This window comes from Ammospiza nelsoni, chromosome 12 (assembly GCF_027579445.1).
Source record: "Ammospiza nelsoni isolate bAmmNel1 chromosome 12, bAmmNel1.pri, whole genome shotgun sequence".
In the NCBI taxonomy this organism is placed as follows: Eukaryota; Metazoa; Chordata; class Aves; order Passeriformes; family Passerellidae; genus Ammospiza; species Ammospiza nelsoni.
Genome location: NC_080644.1, coordinates 9,403,544 through 9,422,097, shown reverse-complemented (window position 1 = coordinate 9,422,097; position 18,554 = coordinate 9,403,544). Strand labels below are relative to the sequence as shown.

General features: G+C 44.7%; 1 protein-coding gene across 2 annotated transcripts; it reads left to right on the top strand.

Annotated features, from left to right (window-relative positions):
* The first annotated feature begins 256 nt into the window (after positions 1-256).
* RPN2 (ribophorin II) lies at positions 257-18,039 on the top strand. Of its 2 annotated transcripts, XM_059480631.1 has the most exons (18): positions 257-292; positions 376-578; positions 1,488-1,583; positions 2,232-2,407; positions 3,231-3,306; positions 3,688-3,822; positions 5,872-6,048; positions 6,381-6,499; positions 6,857-6,962; positions 9,340-9,431; positions 9,560-9,674; positions 9,991-10,185; positions 10,692-10,778; positions 11,264-11,359; positions 12,479-12,554; positions 13,454-13,583; positions 15,182-15,266; positions 17,675-18,039. In XM_059480631.1, the coding sequence occupies exons 1-17, from the start codon at positions 280-282 to the stop codon at positions 15,231-15,233; spliced, it is 1,944 nt and encodes a 647-aa protein (XP_059336614.1). In that variant the 5' UTR covers positions 257-279; the 3' UTR covers positions 15,234-15,266; positions 17,675-18,039. The 2 variants fall into 2 exon arrangements, with proteins under 2 accessions (XP_059336614.1, XP_059336613.1); XM_059480630.1 differs by lacking the exon at positions 15,182-15,266 and having other exon boundaries at positions 265-292.
* Positions 18,040-18,554: the final 515 nt, after the last annotated feature.

The window sequence follows — 18,554 nt, the reverse complement described above, 5'->3', positions numbered from 1 at the left end:
GCCGGGAGGCCCGTACCACTCCCGCAACCCGGGGGGAATTATTCATTCCCGTGGCCTGGCAGCCCCGTCTCTAACCCCCCCCACCCAGCTGTCTCTCCCGCCCAGCTCGCTTCACTCTCATTCACAGTTTCTCCGTTGTCGTAGCGAGCAGCAGTGGAGCTGAGGGACGCTCGCATAATACACCGTCCCTCTCACCCCCCCTCGTGGCATGATGGCGCGTTCCGGGCGGGGCGGGGCGTGGGGCGGAAGCGGCGCCGTGGCGCGGGAGGGAGCGGCATCATGGCGGCGCCGGGTGAGGCGAGGGCGGCAGGGCCGGGTCGGTGTCGGTGCCGCGGGGATGGGGGCACGCGGGGTAACGCGGTTATCTCTCCGCAGGCCCGCGGCTGCGTCTGGAGGCGGCGCTCGGCTTCCTGCTTCTCCTCGCCTGTGCCCAGGCCCTTGTCCCCAGTCATCGTCTCGATGCCCGCGACCTGGCGCGGCTGCGGGCGGTGCTGGAGCGGCCCTTCACGGACGTGCGCTCCGCCTTCTACTCCATCGTGGGGCTCAGCAGCCTCGGGGTGAGGGTGGCGGACGAAAAGGTGAGCGGGGGAGAGCCCGGGTATCGCTGCCCGGGGGCGCTTTGCTGTGTGAGGCTGCTGCATAGCAGTGAATGACGAATTATTAATATAATATGGGTTTATAGAGACAGCTCTGCTTGGGCAGGGAGATGTAAAGCGTTTATAAAAGCATTGTATCCTTAGTAAGTACCGAAGTATCACTGGTAATTGGCGACTGTCATGTACTATTTGGATAAATTGCATTTTTGTGCGGGCAGTAGCGTGGCCCTGGCTCGCTGACACTCACTGCTGTGAATGGCGCCTTCAGGGCTCGCTCCTCCAGGGCCCGCTGTGATGTTACCGGGGATATCAATTTGTTTAACTGCCTGGTGAATAAGTTCCCTGCCTGTGGCACATTTAGTGCACTGTACTGTTAAATAGAGCTCCCATTAGTTTGTTTCAGTTCAAGTGCTGAATTCAGGAGCAGTTAAATTCTTGATTATTTTCTGGTTAAAATGCATCCCATCTGTCCAGCTGTCATTAACACAAATTAACAAGCAGACATTGCTTGCCTTTATGCTGTACCTGCTTGCTCCGTTTTTCTCTTTTGAAATTCTGTATATGTATCCATTAGTGATGGTGTGATACACAGCTCACCTACAGAATTTCTCTTCATCTGTTCTCTATCCTGGAGGGTTTGCCCTACTAAATACACCTGTTAGGCTTTAATTCTGATAGGCTTTATAATTTTACTCAATTTAGGTTTGAATTATGGTTGCCGTAGAGCTTATGTGAAAATTCCTTATGTCTTTTAGGAGGAGCCACCCTTGTTTCTGTGCAGCACTTGGCAGAGTAGGATTTGGGGGAAATAAAAATGCACAGTGTTCATGGAATTGTCTTAGAGTGTCATTTAAATCTCTTCTCAGTGGTTTAACTTCTGTTTCTGCACAGGCTGCATGCAAGTTCATCAAATCTCATGTGGACTCCAGCAGTGTTGAATCCCTCTTTTATGCTGCCCAGGCCATGCAGGTGCTGTCAGGCTGTGAGGTGAGTGTGGAGTTCTGCAGACAGATACTAACAAGGAAATACTTGCCTTGATATTTTTCTTGTGTTTATTTTATGCTCAAGTTTTACTTTCTTTTAGTGGATTGTTCTCTGTTGTGCCTTCGGTAAATAAATGTTTGGGTGTGCTCTGCACAAGGCAGAGTGTAAATATGTAACACAAGTATTTGGCCCAGGGTAATTCCGAGGGGATGTTCTTTAATTAAACACAAAAAGGCAGCACATTTTGTTAGAATCCTCAGCACTGTGTCAATTAGAAGCTCTTTGTGTGTGTGACAGACTGTCTGGTGCTGGGTACAGGTGCAGAGCACCCTTGCTGAGCTGGGGTGGGTTACCCAAGCCCTCTCTGCCATCAGTACCCATGGCTACTACACAGTGAGGTGATGCCACATGAAAAGCTGTAGCAGGTTACCAGGATACCTCTGAATGGGTTATCCTGATTAATTGATGGTTGACAGCAAAACTTTAAGATTTAATCAATTAAACTAAAAAGTAATGAATTACAAAAGGATTTCCCCCAGAATTTTATAGAAGTTCACCAATCTAGTATTGCTCCAGAGGGAATCAGAGGTGATTTAAAGACCTTTTTTTTTTTCAAATGTGAATCACAGTGTTCCCTGTGCTCTTCCTCAGGTCACCATTTCAAATGAGACCAGGGAGCTGCTGCTGGCAGCTGTCAGTGAGGATTCCTCAGTCACCCAGATCTTCCATGCTGTGGGTGCCCTGAGTGGCTTTGGCCTTCCCTTGGCATCCCAGGAAGCTCTGAGTGCTCTCAGTGCTCGGCTCAGCAAGGAGGAGAGCGTGCTGGCGTGAGTCTCACACAGGAGGGATTTGTGTGTTTACCCTCCAGGCTGCTGGGGTTTGAATTAAAAACTGTTTTATTGCTTAATATTTGGAATATAGGTGTGTTAGAGTAGGTGCTGTCCAGTTCATTATTGTTTCTCGGGGCAACAAAATATATGGGGGTTGAGTTTTGGAGCTGTTTTTATATGATTTTGTAAATGAACTTATTTATTCACTTTAGTTCAAGGATAATGGTCACTAAAGGGATGGTATGCCAAAAAAGCCTCCACTTAAAAGGATTGATAACAGAATTTTTACTTTATACCTAACCATGATTCTGTGTCATTTATGGTTGCACAGACTTAATGCTCTTTCTCAGCCCTGTTTGTAGTCTGGGGTGCCTGCACTGTGAGCTGGAAAATATGTACCAGTGAGCTGAAGGAATCTTGGCATTTATCACCAAAAAAATTTGTTTCACTCTGAAACAAGAGAACAGAATGTCCCTTAAAGGCTGGGGAAGAAAGGGAAACTTTAAAACTTGCCTTGCTGACTAAAAAAGTGGATTCCTGGAAGCCTCAGAGGCGAGTCTGGGATCTGTGCTCTGCAGGGATCAGTTTGTTCTCTGCTCTGAGTCCTTGCAGTTCTGATGCAGCTAAAGTGACACTCTAATGAATGCCAAGTTCACACTAAATCACTTCAGATTCATTCTGTTGAGTGAACTGAAGGCAGGAGCAGCTGTTTTACACTTCATTCAGAATAGAAAATGCAGTTGCTTTGATTTAAATGATGTTTGGCTTTTAAGAAAGGAGTAATCACACACTTGTTTGGTTTTGTTTGTTCTTGTTGAAGAACCATCCAGGCTTTGGAGACGGCATCTCACCTGTCCCAGCAGGCAGATCTAAGTAGCATTGTTGAGGAGATTGAGGTAGGAACACACTGTGCTCTCTAATTACTCACAAATTTGCTAGATTGCTTTAGAACTAAACGATGTATTAATGTGAAAAACAAAATGAAAAACCAGCCTGGCTAATTGTCTGCCTGCATGATGTGGCTTGGCTTTCAAGCAGGTAATTCCTTGGGCTTTTATCTGTTTCACAGTGGACTGAAAAATACACAGTCCTGACATTTACATATAATTAAATCCACTAAAGGCTGGAGGATTTTCTTTCTTGCTATTTCTAAATAACAATTACAAAATATATCATTGATCCCATACAGATAATTCCTAATTAAAGAGCTAACAGGAGAGTTCACTCCCGTGGATCCTCTAGAATGCAATTGGAATTTTAATAACTCTCTCTGCCAGGATCTTGTGGCTCGCTTGGATGACCTGGGTGGAGTTTACCTGCAGTTTGAAGAAGGAATTGAGACTACTGCCCTGTTTGTTGCTGCTGCCTATAAGCTGTCAGACCATGTGGGTACAGAGCCAGCAATAAAGGAGGTGTGTACCTGCCCTTTCCTTCCTTGCACACTCCAGCTCCCAGAAAGGATCTGCTCAGTCCCTGTGGGGCAGTGCCAGAGCCTGGTGTGACTGGGTGGAATTTCTACTGCAAAAAATACTGAGCACACTCAGTTAAAAGGGACATTGTGGAGGGAATGCTAGGAAATAGTATCTAAGAGGAAATTCCAACTTAAAGATCACAGGCTGGATTTGTTGGGTTTTTTGCTTTTTCAAGTGTACAGAAGGAAATTGCAAGTGAAGCTTAGTTTTTCTTTGTTTATTGAGCCGTGGTGTTGAAAAAAACCCTTGTTTCAGAGTTTGTTCTGGTATTTGGCACTTGCAGCACTTTCCAGCATTTCAAGGTGTTTTGCAAATGTTATTTATCTGTGAGGAAATGCAGGCACCCCAGTTTGGGGTGCCCAAAAGAGAGACAACATTACCTTGTGCCTGCAGGAATCCAGATGAAAAAACTTATTGTCTAAGATGAAAGACTGCTGGAAATTTCTTTTGATCTTGTTTAAGCCAGAAGTCATTACTGCAAGCTATCCACTTGATTTTTATTTTTTTTTCCCACAAGTTAATGGAGTTAGATGTACTTTGGAGTGAGAATGGCAGTTCCCTAAAGCATGAGCCAAAGTGGCAGGGTTAAGGCAGAAGCCAGTGAAAGACATCTGAGTTCAGTCCTGGCTCTTTTCCACACTGCTGCCAAACAGATTAATGCAAAGTAATTTTAATGTCATTTTTGAGGTGGTGATTCTGCCACATGCAATTCAAACTGTCAGCGTCCAAATGATGCTTTAAAAAAAGACCAATTAAGGAAAATTGTTTTGTTTTTTTCAGAATTGTGCTGTCAGAAGTGTTGCTGTTGGGGCTGGAGGCTTTATCTCTGTTGAATTGTGAGAGTGCCTTTGGAATGCCACAAAACTGTCTATAAAAAATAACATGTAGTGTTTGTAAAAAATAACTCCCTGGTTTTTTCTCCCCACAAGTTCAGTGAGAGTGTCAGTTGCTGATTAAGGTCTGGAGCAGTGCCATGCCCTCCACAGGCATGAAAAACACTGCAGGATTTGCACTGTGCAGGAGTTTTGTGGCATTTGTCTGGATGCTTTCTCTAGTTGTGATGTTGTTTGGTGTTCACTGGTACAAAGCAGAAAAGTGAAAATTTGATGTGCAGTGAATTTCATTTAGAAGTGTTCTTTGCAGGTCACTAACTTGTATCTTTATTGCTTTATTTGAGATTGTCTTTGTACTCATTCTCATTAGGGTTTAGCCCAAAATCCTTGCTTTGGATCAAAGTCCAGGTAGCCATCCCTCTGTTTTCCAGACTAGCAGGGAGGGATGGAAGAAGCTGAATAATGAGGGGTAATGAATAATGTGCAGAGAGTGGTGCAGATGCCCTAACCCTACTGAGTCAGCCTGCAAAGCCAGCTGGGGGATGCTGTCCCACTCCTGCTTTGGGGAGAACAAATGAGCTTTGGCACATCCCAGAGGCAGAGCTGGCTCTGTGCTCCTGGTGGTACTGCTTTAAAGCTAATCCTCTTAGCCTGAGGACACTGCTGAGCCTCAGGGGATAAGCCTGCCTGGACCTAGGCTGGCTCCTTCCAGAGCCATTGGGGTGCTTTGTTCCATGGCTTTCCCAGCCAGGACACCAAGCCTGGTTCTGCTCCTCTGTATGAGGAGAGTTGTGCAGCTCTTGCAGCCAATTTGTCTTTTTGCAGCCACATGCAGTCTGGGTAGTTGAGCTGATGACATCTTTTTACTCTGAAACACAGCATTTGCAGAGGTGGATCTATTTTCTGCTTTTCCAAGTTCTTGATACAGTTCCAGCCATTGTGGTTGGAGCCTCCCAGCCAAGAATAAGAATGCACATGAAATTCCAAAGGTAGATAATTTTTGGGTTGCCTCATAATTTGAACTGGTTTTAAAGCAAATGGAAAATTAAACAGTCTTTTATGAATGATGTTTTCATTAATAACATAATACTCAGCCAGTTTGCAATGTTGTGGGAAGCTGCTGCTGCTTATATGTGGTTGGCTTTTCCTCTTTCAGGATCAGGTCATCCAGCTGATGAATGCCATTTTTAGCAAGAAGAACTTTGAGACTCTGTCAGAGGCTTTCAGCATTGCTCGTGCTGCAGGTGCCCTGTCCCAGAACCGCTTCCACCTGCCCATCATCATTGTCCCTGATGGTCCTGCAGCTGTGTCTCATCACCAGCCCCTGCTCAGGGTAAGCCTTAGCCCCACAGCTTGGCTCAGTCTGTGCTGCTGTAGCTCTGGGCTGACAAAAGTGTAAGCTGCCTTTCACTTTTAGCTCTGTGGCTGAGGCTCCAGCAGGTCTGGGATTGTAGGGCTTTTGTGAAGTGATTTTTAGGAACCTCAGCTTACCAAGAAGGCATGATGTGGAAGTCAGCTCTTCACCTCCCCTCTTGTGTTAGAAAGAGCCAGGGAGGCTGGGATGCTGAGCAGGGGAGAGCTCTGGGTGTGTAACACTGAGTTGTCTGTGCTCCTGCATTCCTTCTGGGCCATGTCTCACAGAAATGCTGGTTTTTTTTCTCATAGCTTCAAGTGACCAATGTTATGTCCCAGCTACTGACTCAAGTTTCTGTAAAGCTGGACCAAGCCAAGTCTGTGTCCAGCAAAGCCACTGTCCTTCAACAGCTACCATTTACTCTCTCTGGGTAAGAAAATAAGATTATTTTTAGAGTAAGACAAATAGGTGTTATTTAAGCAATGTTAGACTTATTTTCCAAAAATATTTTCCACCAGAGAAATCTTTCTGTGGTAGAAAACTTAAAATGCTGTGGTTGTGTTTTGTTAGTGTAGAGTGACTGATCACATTTGGTGGTGATGGTGAATTTCTGTTGTTTTTTCTTTTGAATGGGAGTGGGAAATTCCAATGTTTCTTTGACTTTGGCCAACTTTGAAGAATTCTTTTCCTGCTGCACTTAGAAATGTTAGTTTTATGCTGTGTTTGTTTACCTGTTTAATGTACCATATTTGGAGACTTGTTGACACCTTGGGTTTTTGTGTTACAGAGATTTCTTTGAGCTGAACTTCATGAATGTGAAACCTGCTAGTGGATATTATGATTTCTCTATCAGTGTAGATGGAGATAAGCGATTTATTGCTAATAAAGTGGAGGTGGGTGTGCTCTTTGATGTATTTTGATTCTTTGCCTAGTCACTGAAACAGCTTTTTATTTATACTTGTGAAAGATGTTGCCAGTTGTATGGAATTTCTATCACATGCTTTTCTATAATGCATTGGATTTTGACTCAGGATTATGGCCAGTAACCAGATTAAAACATGATCAAAAGGGATTTGTGTAAATTTCAAACCTGTCTTATCACTTAGATGCTGATCTGACAGCGTATGAACAAAGGATAACAGGGGAGGTGTTCATATGGCAGCGCTAAGTCGATATGCAGAAATGATTTCCAGTCTTAGTTCTTCAGAGCATTCCAGAGTTGAGCCCATAAATCTCAAGGCTTGGCTGTCAGTTGTCTGATGTTTGCCTGCTGTGTGGAAGCTGAGCATTTGTTGTTGTCTGTTTGTATAAGGTCTGAAACCCTACAAGAGAGTCAAGGGAGTCTTGGCATTTCCAAACTGTATAGATGGTGAAGATTTTGTAGTGGAGAAGCAGTGACCAAAGCAGATGAAGTCTTTTCATGCATACACAGCCGTATTTTGGTGGCAAAAGCTCTTAGACCACACCTTTCTGAAGAGCAGTTTTATATAAACATTTGGAGTTTCACTTTCCTCAAGTTTGTTACAGTGAGAGGAATGTGACCTCTCTGACTGCTCATGTAGTCACCCCAGTGTCAACAGCTGAGAATGCTCTTCTCCAAAGAGGTCCATTCCCAGGGTTAATTTTTGCCCTCAATCACCTATTTAAGGAAACAATTAACATTTCAAGTCTTCCCACATATTTAGCTTGAAGTGGAGGAAGACACAACAGCTGACCTTTAGTCTGAGTATCAAATTGGCTCTGTCAGTGGAGCACTAATGGCCCTCAGGGGTGTCAGAAGGGGCTGGATTGTCCTGCTTAAGCTGGGGCTGGCACAGGGAGGCACTTGCAGGAATGTATTAGCTCCAGCAGCTTTGTGGGAACTGCTGCTAATAAGACACATTGTTATGGGGGAGGACTGCTGGGGAGCTGCTTTTTTCCTTACTGTTATTAACATTAATTGTCCTTAATGCACCATCGTTTTGACAGTAATGAGCTAAACCAGTGGGTCATTACTCAGGCAGCGACTACATTTCCTGGCATTAAAATATTTGAGAGATGTTTGTGTACTGTGCAGTTGGGGGGGGGCTGTGTGCTGCAGCTCTGAGTTGCCTCCACGCAACATTTTTTAAATTATTATTTCTTAGTCCATCTTTCTTTGCTCCTGTCTTGGAACAAATGAAGGCTTTGCTAAAGTTAGCTTGAATCATCTGCATGTTAATGGATCCATTTTTAGGGATAGCCTCTCTCTTAAATTACACTTTTTGTTGTAAAGAAATTGCCAAGATGATTGTGTGTGAAGTCTGACCTGAACAGTTTGGTTCATGTTTTTACATATTTTTCCTACAGGTTGTCTGTGAATTATTTTTCAGGCTGAGGGTGTGGGGCTGGCTCACATGAGCAAACCTGTAATAACAAATTGTAGTATAAGATGAAAAATGTCTTGGCAAGGAAACTTCAATTCTCTAGGGGAGCATTTGTAAGCTGTGAGAACAAATGTGCTAATTAAAAACTACAGACTGCAGTAACTGCTTGTGTTTGAGAGAAGAATTGAAATCAGTCAAACCCACTGGCTCAGTGCCTGAATGGGCTGTGGTTTGGGGCTGGGGAAAGGGCAGGAAATCATTTCTCTCCTTGAGGTTTATACTGCACTTAGCACAGAGGAGTGAGATAAATGGCAGGGCTTTATTGGCTGCCCTGCACTGAGGGGTGAGTGCTGTGAGTGCAGCAAAGCTTGCTGGACAAAGTGCAGCTCTGCAGGAATGCTTTGGCATTGCCTGCTGGTAATAAAGTCAACGGAAACCTCTTGGGCTTTAGGAGCCAACAGAGGCAGAACTGTTGCTGTCCAGAGACCTCTTGTCTCAAACTGCTGTCCAAAAAGCAGAAGGACACATGCACAGGCAGTGTGAAGTTGTATCAAATGTGATGTAATCTTTACTAGCTGGCTTCTGCTAGTTCAGAAGGAAAGCTAGTTGGATCTTGGTGGGTAGACTGTTTAATTCAAAGCATCTCTCTCAAGGCAGCTAATTCCAGCATGCCTGAGAAGTTGGTGTTTGCAGAGCTGGCTGCTGGTGCAGGGAGGAAGGGGATGGGTCAGTGACTGGTGCTGGAGCTTTGCCAGAAGGTAAATTGCTGTAGGTCCTTCTGTGCAGGTCAGGCTCTGACTTGTACTTAGTCATAAGACCCTCTTTGGGGAAGAGGGACTGAAGAGCTAAAGCATCTCCAGTGAACTTTGCCATAATTGGTGTATGCAGAGTGCTCTGAAGAATTTTCTATTGTGTTTTGTTGCAGCTGAAAGTAAAAGTTTCCACAGAAGTGGGGATTACTAATGTAGATCTTTCTACTGTGGATAAGGATCAGAGCATTGCACCAAAAACAACCAGGTAAAACAGCTTGGGCTGTGTGATCCTGGGAGGGCAACCCTGACTCTAGACTGGAGCCTTGGTTTCTCTGAGCACCAGGCCTTCTGTTGGAAAATCACCTCAGTTCTGTGTGGTTTTTTCCCTCCTAGGGTAGCTTACCCAGCCAAAGCCAAGGGCTCATTCACTGCTGACAGCCATCAGAACTTTGCTTTATCCTTCCAGCTGATAGATGTGAACAGTGGAGCTGAACTCATCCCTCACCAGGTTAGGACAATTTTTGTCATTGCTGTGTTACCAAGATGTTCCATCATGAAGCATCTGAAGTGACAGTTGCTCTTGAAAAGATTTGATGGGTTTTGAGAAGCCTTATGTTTCTGACATGTACTGTGAGGATCATTGATCTCACTAGCTGGGAGATTCACTTTGTTTTGTCTGTCTGTTAAATGAAACTCTCCTGGCTCTGGTATTGTGTTGTATTTAACTCCACAGATTGAGTGCACTGTAAAAGCACACTTCTGATGGTTTTTTTAATGTAAATTGCTAGCTGAAAAGTCCTTGAATGTTCCAATCTTCCTTGCAGACTTTTGTTCGACTTCACAACCAAAAGACTGGCCAGGAGGTGGTGTTTGTTGCAGAGCCAGACAGCAAGAATGTGTACAAATTTGAACTGGATACCTCTGAAAGAAAAACTGAATTTGACTCTGCCTCTGGGACCTACACTCTTTACCTGATCATTGGAGATGCCACTCTGGAAAATCCAATCCTTTGGAATGTGGTATGTAGCTGGAAGTGGGTGATGTGGTTTTGTCATTACTGACAGTCTGACAGGAGGGCATGGTACAGGCTTGGAAGCAAAAAGCTCAAATCTTTTGTTCTTTTTAGTGAACCAGAATCCTTTTGGCCATTTGTGGGCTCTGAGGTTTGGTGTTGTTGCAAGTTTTAAGTAAACTTCAAAGCAAGACAGGAATTAACATTAATTTCCACATGTGGTGATGCAGAAGCTTCAGAATGGGTTTGATGCAATTTCACAGCAGGCTCTCAAGGTTTAACCTCTCTGTTCTTTCTGTGCTGGAAATAAGTCCAATTCTTAATGATGGGTGAATGACATTACTGCCGCTGTTTAGGAGAGGTGGCTTCTTAAAAATTATGGTGTCTTTTTCTCAATTTCTCTTAAAAAATTATGTAAATTGTAGATTGTCAAATAGGGAAATAGAGCACAGTAATGGAATAGGTTTTATGCATTTAGATCTAAATGCATGGAGCTGCACAATTTCATTTCAGGCTGATGTTGTGATCATATTCCCAGAAGAGGATGCACCATCCACAGTCCAGTCCAAGAACCTCTTTGTTCCCAAACCTGAAATCCAGGTACAGTCAAGATTATATGTGGAGATGAGGGCTTGGTGTAATGTGTTCTCATCATAATTTATTTGTAAGTAATGTAGTTAAAGGAAGACCAGAGTTACTGCTTGATTGAAAGAAATTTGTTGGAGTTCCGTGGTGTATGAATAAAAAAGCTGTGTGTTCTAGCTATGAGAGAGCAACTGGTGTCAGTGAAAAGACCCAAACATGAAAATTTGGCCAGGTAAGGACCACAGAAAGGTCTCTGTTTCATTCCAGCCTTCTGGGCTGATGTCAAGCTAACCAGTGCTCCTGTTGAGTGCAAGGAAAAGTTAACTGTGCAAGAAATCAAATGTGCAGAGACTGGAATAGACACTGTGTGTTAAAGAGCCAGTCTTTGCCTTAAGGAGAATGGCTCTGACCCAGAGGAACCTCTGAGAACAGCACTTGGGAGCAGAGGAGCTGCTCTGTTGGAACACTCCTGCTCATCAGTTGGTTTTGTTTGTTTGCAGCATCTCTTCAGGGAACCTGAGAAGAGGCCTCCCACAGTGGTCTCCAACACTTTCACAGCACTGGTTCTCTCCCCTCTGCTTTTGCTGCTCATCTTGGTGAGTGAACTGGGTCATAGAAGAACAGCACTTCTCCCATCCTGTCAGACTCACTTAGGAGGTTGGACAGTTCAACTTCTTGCTAAAACTTTTGGTTAATCATGACTGGCACAGCAGTGCTGGAGTTGCAGCTAGCAGATGTCAGTGCACAGCACTGGTCTGGTTTGGTCTTTTGAGGTTGTAGTCAAAGCAGAATGACACTTCTGCCAAGTTGTAGTAGGTGGATGAGTTTCTTCAGTGTGCTTCTGCTGGGGATGCTGAATAACAGTGGGCAGATTAAGTTGCAATAACATTAGATTTCCACAGGAAAAAAGCAGTTATTCTGCCTCACATGTAATAAATCCATCACAAAATCTGTGTTACTTAATCCTGTCAGATTGAATTCCCATTTATGGACATTTGAGTGTCTGTAGTTGAACCATCCCCTGCCACTCACTGTATCATCAGGTCAGTACTTAATGCAATAAAAATCTCACTGAGACAAGTTAAATTATTCCTTTTTTGCAAGATGAAACTGGTTCCAGCAGTAATTTCCCATTAGCCAGTCTCAGTGAAAGCTGGCATTCAGGCAGTCATGTCCTCTGGTCTGTGGAGTTCACAATATACAAGGTTGTGACACTTTAATAAAAAAACTCATTGTTGCTGCTCCTCTTTTCCACCCTTAATGCCTTTATCTTTTGTAGTCAAAAACTCTAAGTGCTACTATGAGCAAATATCTTGTGTCTATAGCTGTTCTTTGGATGAGTCCAAAATGAGAGCATTACCCTTTTTTAAAATTATTTTTATTGGAAATTAATTCAACTGGGTAGAAATAGCAATGTCTATTTCTTTTTCATTATTTAAATTTGGAACAGTCTTCTCTCATCAGTTTAAGATATTTGAGGAACTGCATTGGGGCAGTCAGAAGTAGCAGGAGACATTTCCATTGAAGGAGCTCAACAATGCTGCCTTTAGCAAAATTACTGCTGTCTCCTCTTGCAGTAATTAACAAGTGCTTCTCTAGAGAATACACTGGATTCACTGAAGATCTTAAACTGGCTTGAAAGATGTTGAATTTTAAAATAAAAACTTGTGTTTACAAGGCTGTTTAACTCCAATTTTGTTTCTTTTCCTTTTTAGTGGATCAAGATAGGTGCCAACATCTCCAACTTCAGCTTTGCTCCCAGCACCATTGTTTTCCACTTGGGACATGCTGGTAAGTGTCAGAGGCTTTGTGTGTGTTTGACCTCCTCACCTGGGAGTTGGAGATGAGAGCATGTGGTTAATGGGCTCGTGGTCTATTAACTCTAATGACATAACAGCATAACACTTGTTCTCTTGTTTCCATCTGCCTTCCTGCTTTTCATGATTGTTAATATGGTGATAAACCTGTTTTGGCCATCAGCTTATAACAGCCATCATTATCCAGGCCCCTCTCTCACTCCATTTATCTGTACTTAATAGAACTTCTTATTTCCAGAGGTCACACTTTATTGCATGTTTATCCTCTGAGAGTGGGGAGGTTCTGTGGGGATTGGGACCTGCAGGACTCTCAACAGTGAAAAGCTACATCTTTTCTTTAAAGCTCTTCCCATAAAAGCACTTCTGGTTCTTTGGCTGAACCAATTTTTTTCATCCATTTTATTGTGTCCTTGGTTACACAGTTATTTACTGTCTTGGTAGAATTTCAGAAACATAGCAGGTTGGGAGAACATTGAATTGATTTTCAAATGTCACTTTGTTTCTCAGTCCAAGTCAGGTTACTTGGAAGCTTTATAAAGCTGTAAGCCCTTACAGATGTGTGAGGTTAATATCCCCTATTGAAATCCAGAGTATCCTCCTCTTTTTAATAGCCCTTAATGTCTATAATAGTCCATAATTCTGCCACAGGAGAGTTGGTTGCAAGCTGTCAGTGTCTCATTTTCACTCCAGAATGCGAACCCAGATGTCTCCATTCCCTAGCAATAATGTGTGGTCTTTAGAGCTGCCATTCAGAGCTTCAGAGATGGGATAGGAACCAAATGCTTAGGCCTGGCAGCACAGTTGTTCTGAGGATGACACATGGTTGGTCTTTGAAATGCAGTTTCAGCCATGGGCTGTCTTTTTTTTCCCCAGCAATGTTGGGACTCATGTATGTCTACTGGACTCAGCTCAACATGTTCCAGACTCTGAAGTACTTGGCCATTTTGGGTGGCATCACATTCCTGGCAGGCAACAGGATGCTGGCTCAGAAAGCTGTGAAGAGGTAAGGGGGGCCCAGAGCTTTAACATCAGTGGGGAGGAGGTGACAGGGTGCTGCTGTGTGTCACTGCTTTGGGCTCTTGGACCTTGTGTGTGGGGCTGGGCTGCTCATCCCCATTCCCTGCCTCTTGACTGGGCAGGGCAGTGAGGGCTGTGCCCAGGGAGCAGCTCCTGCACAGAGAATTGGCCATGTGGCATGTGCTGAAGGAAGCTCTTAGAATAGTGTTAGATTATGGAAGCCTCTATAAATATAGAGGAGGCCCAACTATTTGGGAGCTCTGCTTGTGATGAAGGTTTTAAGAGGAGGAAGGTAAGGTGGGAGTAAATTACTGCTGTGTTCCTCTTGCTAAGGGGTGATTGTAGGGAAAAGGGAAGCAGTGCTCATCAGCTATGCAGCAACAGACAAGAGGCAACAAACACTGGCAAACCCAGAGAAAATTCTGCTGGATATTAGGGATACAGCATTCCTTTCTGTACTCGATTGGATTCATTCTGCACACTTGTCTTCTGCCACACAATGTCTGGGGACTGCCCTGGTGTGGGCAGGCATCAGTTTGCTGCCACTGCAGTGCCTTGTTAGAGGTCACACCATTTCCTGTCCTTCACTTCTGCCACACACAGTTTCCATGTGGGACTTAAGCTTTTGTACTAATGTAGCATTTGACTTTGGAGATGATTTACTGACCTGCTTTGCCATCACACCTGTGCTTTCCTTACTTTCCCCTTTTTGAGCTATTGGATACCTACCTGCATAGATATCCCTGGGGTCTCACCTTTTTATTACACTCTATTAAAACCAGGACAAGAGCTGTAAAAAAACCCATAAGAATATAATTTGCAGGAGGGTTGCATTGATTTATTTTCTTTAAAACATCTCTACATTTATGGCTGTGTTAGGGAGGATGATTAATGTAATTAAACATTTTCATACTGTCCTCTCAGCTTTCTCAGCCTTGCTCCCTCAGATGTCCAGCTCTCTCCACTGGCATTTTATTGTGTTAACATAACTTCCTCTGGGAATTTTGTTGCCCCTGGGACTGTTATGTCATTTAATAATGAGTAATGAGACATTGTTATTAAGTGCAGATTGCCTAGGATACAGATTTGGGGGAAAATAATACAATGAAGCAAATTTCTAAGTGTCTTGGCTTAACCAGGGCTTCTGTTAGCACATAAATGCAGGTGGTTGGTTCCTGCTTCAAACCACTGCAGGGGGTGTCCGTGTGCTTTTTCCGCTGTAAATGACACGAAGCTGCAACTACAATGGCAAATTTGAAAGTAAAACTTCTCTCTGAGGCTAAAGTTAAACCCTTTGTACACGACTTTAAAGTTCAAAAAGACATCTTCTTGTGAAGGCAGTGCCTGCCTGTCTCAGATGCTGGAGTGCAGTGACAATTAAGCAGATTGCACTTTGAGGCCAAGCTGTGGAGGCCAACAGCAGGCTTGAGAAGGGGGCTGGCTGTATAAACCAGCTTGTTACAGAAGTTACCAGAAGGCCTGGTTTTGCTTTTTGCATTTCTGTCACAGGGTCTGGCTGCTGGATCAGGGCTGCTTTCTTCCTTACTGTCTTCTCTGAACCTTTTCCCTCTCTCCTTTTGGCAGGATCGCTGCAGAGCAGAGCAGTAGGTTGGCAAAGTATAGAACGCTGCGGTAAAAGGGGGTTTGCTAGTGACCAGCTCTTCAGGAAGTAAGGGCCTTTTTGCATTTTGCCTTTCCCTGGCCATGCTGCCTGTTTCATTTCATCTCATCACTCACTCCTTTGACAAAAAAATATCTGAGCTGAAGCTGCTTCCCCCAGCATTGCTTAGTGGGCTTTAAATCAGTCCTTGGGTGCCCTGGCTGCAGCTGGGTTGGGCATATTAGCAGGGCATGTTCTCTGAGACTAAATTGCATTTGTGTGATTTCCTGAATTATCTGAAGTCTGTGTGGTGATATGTGCACATGTAAATATGCTGTTGTGGGCATCAAGGAGCTCTCAGGTGATGAAATAATACAATATTATTGCTCCTATAAATAAATTATTGGCAGTGTTGGCTGGAGGAGACCATGGTGAAAGTGGCTGACACTGGGGCTGTTCCCACCCTGCTGCTGGTACTCCCTGTCCCCACCTGCAGTATTCTGGCTGTGCAGCTGCCAGGCACTCTACCTGCTGAATTGCATCCTCATTTGGGCTGGTGAGAGCTCTGTGCAGCTGAGCCAGGTCAGCACCACCTCTCTCAGCTGAGGGCTCGACCCAGTCCTGGGTCACCCTCCCATTAGACTGAATTGATGGACTGCCATGATGGCTCAGGCAGCAGCAGCTCCCAGCCCCCTCCATTCCATACAGTCCTGTGCTGGCTCTCCATTGCCCTTTGCCAGCAGAAAGCCCTTTGTGTCCTTTCATTCCCAAAGGTAAGGTCCCAGTTTCCCAAAGGTAAGGTCCCAGTTTGCTCTGTGCACTGTGGTGTGGGGGGCAGGACTGCCCAGTTCTGAGTGTGTGTGCATGAGGGCTTCATTCCTTGCTCAGTGCACTGGTTTGTTGTGGGGCAGAGGAAGAGTTTGTGGGATGGGTCCTGTGATGACACAGATCATTGTACAATGTGCTGCACAGGTACATCTGAGCATCTGCTTCCCCTCACATCCACTGTCAGTGCTCCAGGCACTGGGGAGTTGAATGGAGCCCAGTTTTCATGGTGCAAATCAAAACCAGCACTGGGAGGTTGTGCCACACAAAAGGTGTGCACTGTGCTCCTGTCTGCAGTTTTTACCTGTGGAAAATTTGGCATCATGTCCCTCAGAAAAACACCCTTTGCTGTCTTTTCTCTCCCTGGAGTGTTCTGAAGTACCTGAGCACAGAACAAGCTACAGCAAGTTATTGGAGAGGAACTGGAGGTGGCTGTCGCTTGTCCTTTTGACTGCTGTGTTTGCTGTTCAGGCTCCTGGATGCTTCTCTTTAGCATCACTTTGGGCCAGTGCTTTGCAGCTTTTTAGTGGCCTGTTACCAAGTGCCTCATGAGTGTGTTCTCCACGGCCTGCATGTTTCCTGTTCCTCAGCCTGCTATTTTAACTCCTTCATTCCTAATGGGCTGTAAGTAATCCTGGAGGATCATGGAATCACACACAGGTTTGGGTTGGAAGGCAACTTAAAGCCCTCCAGTTCCAACCCCCTGCCATGGGCAGGGACACCATCCACTAGACCAGGTTGCTTTGGGCCACATCCACCCTGGCCTTTAACAAATTCCAGAGATGGGGCAACAACAGCTTCTCTGGGCAACCTGTGCCAGTGCCTCACCACATTCTGAGTTTAAAAAATCTTCCTAACATCTAATCTAAACCTGCCCTCTTTCAGTTTAAAACCACTGCCCCATCTGCCTGTATAAAACATCCCTCTGACTCCTTTTCAAAAACCCCTTCAAGTCCTGCATGGCCACAGTGAGGCCTCCCTTGGGCCTTCTCCAGGCTGAGCATCCCCAAATCCCTCAGAGCAGAGGGGCTGCAGCTCTCTGAGCTGTCTGTGGCCCTAAGATCTTGCAAATAACTTAATACCCACAAACCTTAATTTAGATTTTGCTGCCATGTGCAGTCACAAGCATTTTTCCTCATTGCTGAGTTTTCTGATGCCCCAGCTGTGTCAGTTAAGAGTGTCATGCCATGTGTGCCTGTGTGGCATCACGGAGGGCAAAAGGACCTCAAAAGTTGGGTTTGCTGTGCTAACCCTGCCTGATCTTCCTGGGGAAATGAAGAACTCTGTGTTAACATGGACCAACAATTGCCAGCAGATGGATCAGCCCTGGTAAGAGGAGGAGCTAAGGTACTTGCAGGTTTTGCCTTCAGCCTGGGTTGTTTTTTCTTTGTTCAATTCTGTAATTTAATAGGCACATTCATGCCTTTTGCACCAGAAATTATTCTTCATTTTCTCTGACCATTTCCATGCTCCCTGAATTCCATCCCCCATCCCAGAGCAGTGCTGGTTTATCACTCAGATAAGCTGCTTTGGGGAATTTTGTCCAACAAGCTGCTTTTGAGAGAGAATGAGGGGTCTGGGGACACTTGTACTGTACAGGCCAGTGCTTTGTTGCCTGGAAGAGTTAATATTTTTTTTATTTTTCTTTCCAGGACACAATAGTACCAGAAGAATGGAAGAAATGTGTAAAAACAAAGCAAATGCTTTCAGAACAGAAGCAAATAAATAACTGAAAGGCCAGAAGAAGGAAGGCAGAAGATAATTCTTTTTTTATATATTAAGTCAAATGGGTGCCAGTTAAACTTTTTTTAAAATCTTTATTTTCATCATTGTGTTCATGCTACTGGAGTGCTTTTCATATGAATCTGGAAAATCTTTTCTTCCCTGGATCCTCTCCCCTTCTCCCAGGACATTTGAATTTCTTTTTGAGAAAAAGGAAGAAGAAAATACAAATCTGCTTTTTCCCCAGGTGCCCTTTCCTCATCCTAAAGATTTGTGAATAAAGAGGAGGAAAGGATGGTCCTGAGTGTTGTGCTTTGGGTGTCTCAGAGGCAGTGGTTGGAAGCTGGGCTCATATGAGAATGAAAGGAGCTTTTTCTGGTGGGTAATTTTGTGTGTGAGTCATTGTGAGTGTGAAGCTTCCTGTTCTTTCATGGCCTTTCTCTGGGGGCTGTGTTTATTGGGGGGCACTTCCCTCCTGCCTGGCCCTTGGGTGAGGCTGTGGCTGCCTTCTCCACTGAAGGTTTGTCTCTCACTCCAGGCTGTGCCCAGCTGCTCTGGGCCCTGGGGCTCAGCCCTAGTGGGAGCCAGCAGTGCTGCTGTGCCTGGCTGTGTCTGACCCAGCAGCTTTGGGGGTCCTCTGGGGGCTGCACTTTGTTCCCAGCCTCTGGCAGTGACCTTCTCACTCCAGATTGAGGGAGGTTGTTGCTTCTGCTCTCCTGTGAAACCACAGCCAGGTGTGCTGCTTGCCATGTGGCCGTGTTTGAGTTACTCAAACTCTAATTTCCACCTAATTACTCCCTTCAGGACCAC